The sequence below is a fragment of the Plasmopara halstedii genome (assembly GCF_900000015.1).
Source record: "Plasmopara halstedii genome assembly, contig: Scaffold_672, whole genome shotgun sequence".
In the NCBI taxonomy this organism is placed as follows: domain Eukaryota; phylum Oomycota; class Peronosporomycetes; order Peronosporales; family Peronosporaceae; genus Plasmopara; species Plasmopara halstedii.
Window position 1 is genome coordinate 188,443 of NW_020187589.1, and position 8,607 is coordinate 197,049.

Sequence of the window (8,607 nt, forward strand, 5' to 3'; positions counted from 1 at the left end):
CATCACGCTCCCGCGAGCTCTTTGTTTTTTCGCACAAGCGAGTTGACGACCACAGCAGCTCAAGGCCATAGCTTTTGCTCCCCGCCACTCCACAAGATATTGGATTTGATCCTGTCGATGACGTCAGCTTACAAGGCATTCCACGTGATAGTGAACGCCACCATTCTCATCAAGAAGGGTCGGCGGCGGACGATGACGACTTGGTCGATCGCCGTTCGGTGACTCGCGATGCTATTCAAGCTCTGGGGGATAATATCCGTCGTCATCGGCAATCCGCCGAGCATCTTGCCGAGGTCGCATACCGCTGTGCGAAAGTTCTCGAGAGCTTGGAGCACTTTGTGCATCGAATGTATCACGATGAAGACCATCGCACTCTGTCGGAGCGGCTCCTAGCCGTCGAGCAGCGAATGCTTCACTTTGTGCGGCGGTGGAGCACCTGGTGCCGTAGTAAACGGAAATTTCTGCACTCCGTGCTCAAAAACAGTTGCTGGGACACCTTTTGGGTGGCCGAGCATTGGATCCCGGTACGGCTTAAGCAGCCCCACAGCAAACACCGAGTGGGTGCGCATCCTTCTCGGAAGGTTTAGCGTATACGCAAAGGCCTCTCTTGGTCACGCACGACCTTAAGGTCCGATAAATCGCGAACGGAGCTTTGTCTTTAAGACGGCAGAAAATGTATGTGTAGGAATGTTTTTAGCATTTAATGAAATCAGGTCTCTGGCCTCAATGTTTAAAATTTTCTTTTACTTCTTCCGTCTGCATATTCTTTCTGCGCGTATTGGCTTTCCGCCATCGTATTGCAAACGTGTCGTAAGACACTCAGTCTAGTGACAGAAAGTCCTCCACTACTTACGGACAGTGAGGGGGCTAACATTAGCTATCCGCTCGGTTATTTCTCCCCCACCAAGCCCTGAGCCGTGGGATAGCAACGTCAGCGGGACGCGAGGATTAACAAATCTGTTCACGTAGAATGGCGTGTAGCCAGTAGACGCATGTACAATTCAGTACATGAACAATTCAGTTCAGAGCCAATTCCACCAGTGGCAACGTGGCGCTTCAGCGCTTCGGCATTTAAGCGTAGACGCTGCGATACACGTCTTCAACGACGTGTTCACGCGCTCAGACTGACCATCAGTCTGCGGATGCCTTGTGAACGACCGCTTCTAAATTAAGGAGGCTTGGCCTGCGCAAAGTGAACAGCGTCTGCGAGTGACAAACCGTTGTGAAGCTTAGTTGAGCTTTACATGCCAACCAAATTCATAACTATTCGTACATCTAATTTCGCTCTGGTGGCAGCTATTATACTCAATGATAAGTGATGGGTATAGGCTCTGTTATTGCAGTCTTGGCCTAGTTTGACATCATGTTGTGAGCAATCGAATGCCTGTGTTCTCGATACGTACAAATTATTGTGTAAGACTACGCATTACGGTTTCCTTTCAAAGTCGAGAGATTTTGTGGTCATTTAGTCAACAAATTTCTAATAGAATAAAAGAGGAAGCCTTTTCATTAAACATCTACAAGATTCTTTTATCCGTAGTGATAGATGATTCATGGTATATGCACATACACAATCATTAAAGACACCATTACACTCGTGTGGAGTACCTGGAAACGATAGAATTTTGATGTGGCATCCGCGCTGATAACAGCTTCGAAGCGCAGCTTCGTAATTTATCAATTAGAAGCGGCTCAATATATGGCTTTGTGCTGAAACTTAGTATGAAAGAATTTTTGTGTGATTTCTAGCTATTTTTCGGTCCAATTATGACAGCACACTGAATTTTTAGTGATCTGGTGCACCGATAGTCCCATGGGATTGCATATTGATGCAGATCGAATGGCCCGGACTTGCGCGATATATCCCGTCCTGATTGTCGATAACTGGGACTTGGTTTAGTAAACCAGCGCAGCTAACTACAGCAGGTAGTATGTCCAGGACCCATGGCTTATTCCTGCAGACACTAGATGGAGTAAATTACCCAATAGGAACGCCTACTTTTGAAATTTTTGTCCGATCATTTGTGATTGTTTGTCAATTCGACAAAGTTGGCAGCCGCGCTGACCGCATCAATACTGCAACTAATAAGAGTTTGTCTGTCTATAAAGTTCTGGAGCGGCACCGAAGAAATATCGACCGCCGTCTGAGTTCCCCAAGAAGACCTTGCTATTGTACCAAATGTTCTCTAGGTACGTTGAGCGGGTTTTAGACCATATATGTGCCGATAAGTATTGTACGTTAGCTCAGGAAAAAGGTGCAAACGCACAATACAAAATGCCTTGCCACAAACCCGGAAAGCTTCGTTGAGCGGTAGTGGGCGCATCACATGATTCAGCATTAAATTATCTGGAGTCATTAAGGATGGCTTAGTCTCCACCGGACAAAAATAAACCATTATTAATCGCTCCATTGCATTGTCTTCTACTCCTAGTTGCAGTCACTTGTCTCCATCGGCTTCGCTTCGCCCCAAACTCGTTTGAGATGAGGCTGATCAACACTCGTTGATTATAGGCAAATGTCGATCGTAAATAGGAGGTCCTGATAAAATCGTAGCCATTACATCTATCGCCAACTACCTTAAAGTGGATAGGATGAGCGCAGAATTTTCTTCACAGAACAATGAATTAAAAGATGCCTAAACAACGTACAAGTAAAATAAGTAATCTCCAAGAGATGCTTAAAATAACAATTTGACGCATTCCAAGATCAATTGTCCAGCCGAATGAGGAGGAGTGGGACAGCACAAGTGTAACACCATGTTATCCATTACTAGTGAGGGAGGTGTAATCAAAAGCATCGTGCTCTCAAGTTACTATGTGTAAAAAGTGCTCGTTCGATTGTGAAAAGATCTTCTTAACGAGTTTCATTTCTTCTATTTGACAATCTCATATGTTAAGACGTGATAAGCCTCATAAGAAGCTTAAAATATCTTGATTATACACCAGATGTCGTATTTGACAAAAGAAGATCCGTTTATTACAATCATATCATCTTGAATAACCCATGCCCGCCTTAGCGGTGACGGTGCAGGATATACGTGGGCTTAACCGTAATGGTTAATTTTAAATCTATAAAGTCTAAGAGCCGCGGAAACAAAAGAACAGATCGAAACATGGTCGTGAATGCGCCTGTTCGTGCGGTGCACATCCACATAAGGTCTCTTTGTGACAGACACTAAGTGCACCGACTCCTCTTGTGGGGATGCTGTTATGATAATAACGCTTGCATATTCAATGGGTCGACGTATATAACCGGTACAAAATTGAGTAAGAAGTGATCATTTGACACGCAGTAAAAATATGAATATCTGGTCCGTTATTGGAGAATCTGCTCTAGTATTAAATTGAATTCTTCAGATGTTGTTTGCCATAACAAGAGCGTAACCGAGACAAAATAAAGATAGCGCATTTTGTTCGATAGATGGCATGATCTATCACCGCCTATCGCTGATGTTGTAGCGAAATCGAGCGAAAATATGCATGCTGATCTCGGCCGTCGTAATGCGTGACACATCCGTCGCAATAAAGGCTGTCCTGTTCCGCAATTGTACTCGCGACACATGCGGATGGAAGCTTTGCTGTGGCTTTGGCATCATGCCGATGACTTGCACAATTATGTTGGCATCCGTTATACTTAAATTTAAAGCGCAAGTCAACGCCACACAAATCGAATACGTGGCGGTCGGAAAGCTTTAAGTTTCTACACCCTTCTCTGGCGCTCAATTACTCTGACATATATTTGATAGCAAACGAGTAACGTACCAAGTCGTCACATTATTGTGAAGAACCGAGAATTTGTCTCTTGATCAATTGGTTCAGCCCGATACATTAAGCCCCAATGCAAGAAAGGGGTCTGTATTGAATGCGCGGTTCCATCTTTCATTCATGCGCACCAACTAGACTCGCACTAAATATCAATTCTTAAGTTTGTGATTGGGAAAGACCGCATTAGCCGGAGTAGATGACGCCTCGAATTACATGACTTGCCTCGGCGTTTTAAATACTGACGCAACAACCGATCTGAAATCATTATCCGGCTGAACAGCGATAAAAAGGATTCAGTGCTGAAGAATTGTTTGAAACGGCACCAGTTAGTCTGCTTTCAGCATACTTACATTTAATAATGAGACTGCTTGCGAGCAGGCCAACGAAGGGGGTGGAATCGATCGTGCTCGTAGAAGCAGTGTTAAACAAAACATAGGTTGTTGTCCAGCACAAAGCCAAACTAGCATGAGACTACATGGTGCGTGTTCGAAACCTGAGCAAGCCGCGGTTCGCTCAGCCGTAATGAGTACGGGTTAGGCGCTGCGATTCACAAATCAAATGTAAATGTCACGGCTGGGGACGTGATCAGAAGCTGATGATGAATAGCTTTTCTATTAGCGTATACTTCATTATTGTGACAACTGTGTCACATATTGTGATACCTCCAAGACAACAAAGAATCTTGTCTGATGTGATGACAAAACTATAAAACGATACGGACAAAGCCGCGAGCACCACCCAGATGTAAGTGGTTGAGTTATTGTTTCGGCTGGCAATCTACAAATTTAGGACATCTACGTTGCGCTCCTCTGTCAGACGCGCGACTGGGATTGTACATACACATGCATTTTAGCATCGGCAGGCAGTAAAAGTAGCATTAAAGACTTTTTGTTGTCAAACGCTGGGTAATTTCTTCGGTCTACCAACACTTTTCGGTGGTGGAATCATTGTCTTACGGCTCGAACCAATTGTGAATGGTGTGGTCGAACATCTAGCGATAAAGAGGACGACTTCATTTTGATCACAAATGGTCTTCGCCCTCTTCAATTTTTCGCCGACTAGTTGGGTGTGCCGTGGCATGAGTTTCCTCTAATTGCTGTGAGTGCACCAACATTGATTGGAATTGCTGTAAAAGCATGAAAGCTAAAAACGCATTTTGTTAGAATGTTTATCTATAATTCGAAACCGTCTTAAAAGCTTAACCAAGATGCCTCAATGATTTGTGTTGATCCAAGACAGCAGTATCTATAAGTGAAAAGAAGTTTTATTTCATAACGTGCGTCTAAAGTTTGTGGAATCGTAGATTAAAGGCTCCATTATAGCTCGCCGTGAGTCATGAAAACGTCTACAGCACCACAATCGTCCAGTGTGCCATAGTCTCCCAGTGCATTGCTGCTGGTGTGGTACTTGGAACATAGGCAAGTTCCTGTATCTTCATCTACGAATAAACACAATGGTTGATTTCGAGCCAAGTGTAAAATTTACAATGTAATGTACCGCATCGCCCACGATTGCTACAGATAATGTCTTCCTTGGTACCCTGCGTAGTCTGAACGATCTGTGTATTCACACTCGTCGTCGAGTGGGTCAAATCTACAGCCGAAATGCTTAATAACGGCAAATCTCCTGATGGAGAATAGAAAGTCACTTTCATATCTTACACAAACAGCAAACAAAAGTAGATGCAGTCAGCCAAATCTTGCACATCTGCATCATCTTTTATCAATGTACCGTTGCCAGCACTTGAACAAGCATGTGAACCCGTCGCGAAGGTAATACTCACATTTGTGACTCTATCCGAACACAACAAGATTCAATTTTCGAAAGATACGCAAGGTAACAGGAAGTTTAACCTACGTGAGAAGTCGCTCGAGTGCAGATTTAACAATTGCAGGAGATGCTGAAACTGCGATCGGTAATGTGTTTTCTCCTCGAAATGAGAGGGTGAACGTTCCACCGTCAGCAGCACAGCTTACGGTCTGGACTTCATTCACCTGATTTATCGTCCAAGGATCGTCGCCACTTGGACAGGGAGCTGTCAAGCAATTAGTTGCGTTCATCAAACTGATAATTTTTTTAATCCCACGTACTTTTCGAGCAGCTATAGCCTTCATATCGAACGTTCTTTCCACGATCAAGTGGTACTTTATCGCAGTAGCATCCTTGAATCATGTCAGCATCCCATGTCGACACTGCATTTGGATTGACCCCATATATAAAGCCCGCAGTCGTGTACGTTGTGGTGGGAGTAAGTGCAGCTAATTCTCGAAGTGTCCGACATGTTCCTCGGTCGCTACAAATGGCTCCATTTCGGCTTGGACAAGACACTACAATCTACTTTGAGACAACATTTTCTCGATACAAGAAATGACAATCTGTTTGTTGCCTACTTCGATTACAAGCGCTCCCTTCGAAACCGGGTAAGCACTTGCAAGTACCGCTACTGCTACATAGACCCTACATGACGTATATAATATGATGTTTATAATCAGAATGGCAGGATATACACGATGGAATGAATTTGAGAAAGTTACCGCGTTTGAACATGGAACAATCGAAGTATGAGCGACATTATTCGTTGCTGCTTCTTCCACCCAGGCACGACCAGTCGGACATTGAAGGCGGGAGCAGTCATAACCTCCATATCCCTCATCGCACAAACACTGGTATAGTGGTGCACCCATGCATCGTCCATGACTATAGCAGCGCGTCATCGATCCCGTAATTCCTGATCGATTTAATCTCATCACTAAATGATAAGCACAAGGTGCGTACGAGTTATTTTACTTTACCAGCACATTTTGTCAAACCGCTCCCGCTGTAGTATCCGCAGTCCAGAATGTTCCCCGTGCTGCCTAAGCCTGATCAAAAGTAGTATTTCATATCATCAGGGATTCCAAAAGTGCTCAAAAATATGATCAAATGAGAGCAAAAAATACCGTCACTAGGCCCAAAATCAGCTGCACATGCACAGAGACCAATTAATGTATTACAAGAGCCTCGACCTGAGCATTCAAGCCACTAATTTATAGGGTCACAGTCGCATAAGAATCAACCATAGGTCACTCTATTGGTGTTCTCACCTCTTTGGTTCCTCGTACTGTTAATAATGGAGTCGGACCATACGCGGCTTGTGTGCCATCTGCAATGCATACAATTATTCACTTCTTTCATTGTAAATCTGGTTTCTTCGATAAAGACTTTACCTGTTTCAACTGTTAGTGAGATAATGCCACCCGACAAGGATGAATCGATTACTAGAGCTGGTACGTCTCCATGTTCGTGCGTAAAAGTGAGTATTGCAGATACACCGTCTGAGTCGCATAAAGTAGTACCACCATATAAAGTAACAGTGATACTTCGGATAGTCTTCAAGTCTTCTAATGCTGCCTTAAGCGTTGCGGCCGTATCAATATTTCCATCAAGTGATCGAGTGGTTTCTCCACGAAAACTCAGCGTAAATGTCCCCGTGCAGCCATTACAGAGGCAAGAGAGTGATTGCACTTCATCAACTTGACCCGTCGTTATAGGATCGTCACCGTACGGACATTGTCGAAGAGAGCAATCAACACCAGTGTAGCCATAATCGCACACACAGCCATAGATCCGATCAGCATCCCATGGTGTATCATACAAAGTTGAATGAAAAAGGTTGTAGTCGTTCCTCATAGCAGCCATTGCTCGCATTGACAGGCATTTACCGTGACCATTACAATTAGTCCGGCACAATTGTAGACGCTCACACGCAGAACCGGTAAATCCTGCATCGCATTCGCACTTGCCATTGTTGCGATTACAATGACCTCGATTAGAACATTCCTGGGCAATGGAGCGAATTGAATCGGATCCCGTAGCAAAGTCGACCCAAGGAATATCGTGTGGACAGATCCGATACTTACAGTCGTAACCTGTGTATCCAGGGAAGCACGTGCATCTAAGTATATGAGCAATAGATCATTTTAAGGATTAAATTGATACATTAACCATCAATTTGACTTACGTATTATCATTCTTACAGGTTCCATGTCCATTGCATTTAGCTGGACATGAGCTTTGGACTTTAGTCGATAAACAGAAGCAAAGCGTCAAAAAGAATATCCATTGGCAATGTTCCATTCAAATTTTGGTGCATGTAAGACGATTAAAGCTTGAGCCTCCTAATGATCACAGCTTGAGCCTCTTCGGTGCAACGCATGGTGTGGCAAACCTTACATCATGCGAAGAAGCATTAAATGTGAAGATTTAGTATTAGAGATTGGGATACGCGATATTGTATAATCCAAATGTCGTAGAAGGAATATTGATTGTGAAATTCACAGTAAAAGCAAGTGTAGAATTGTGAATTATCACGGCTCGTAGACTAGAAATAACCCATACTTTATATTATATGTCCTAATATTCATATCTACTGCTTCTTTTGAAAATAATTCATATTCCACCTGGAGTAATTGTGAATAAACATAAGAAAGCAAACGGAACTTCAAGTCCGTGGTACACTTGGGCGGCTAGTCGCACGTCAGAAATATAGACAACTTCAGCGTGGACAGTATAAGCTCACCATCTAAACACATTAAGCCTTATTATATGTACTCTTGAAATCGGAAAGCAAACTTCAGTCTAAGTAACCTTGAAGGCTCTCAACTTTGCTTCTGGTGGGACCGCATGAAACCAGCCACTGTGCGCTTTTGGCGCGGACTGTCTGAGTCAAGTTTTCTCTGTGCGACGTACACGACAACCCCGTCGCACTTGGTAGCTGTGACGTGGTCGCCAACTGCTTGCCGTATAGCAGAAGACGATCACGCCAAATTTTGCATAAGATCAATTTTTACATGTCTTATCTCA

The 8,607-nt window shown here is 43.8% G+C and overlaps 1 protein-coding gene across 1 annotated transcript; it reads right to left on the bottom strand.

The window, feature by feature from the left end:
* Window positions 1-5,081: 5,081 nt before the first annotated feature.
* Window positions 5,082-7,796, bottom strand: PHALS_13655 (Teneurin-1 and related extracellular matrix proteins, contain EGF-like repeats; the record flags this gene model as incomplete). The annotated part of the gene is made up of 12 exons (XM_024729453.1): window positions 5,082-5,203; window positions 5,263-5,421; window positions 5,497-5,558; window positions 5,623-5,800; window positions 5,856-6,092; window positions 6,156-6,222; window positions 6,300-6,493; window positions 6,558-6,626; window positions 6,705-6,786; window positions 6,849-6,907; window positions 6,972-7,673; window positions 7,766-7,796. The coding sequence occupies 12 exons, from the start codon at window positions 7,794-7,796 to the stop codon at window positions 5,082-5,084; spliced, it is 1,962 nt and encodes a 653-aa protein (XP_024579829.1).
* Between the last annotated feature and the right edge of the window lie 811 nt (window positions 7,797-8,607).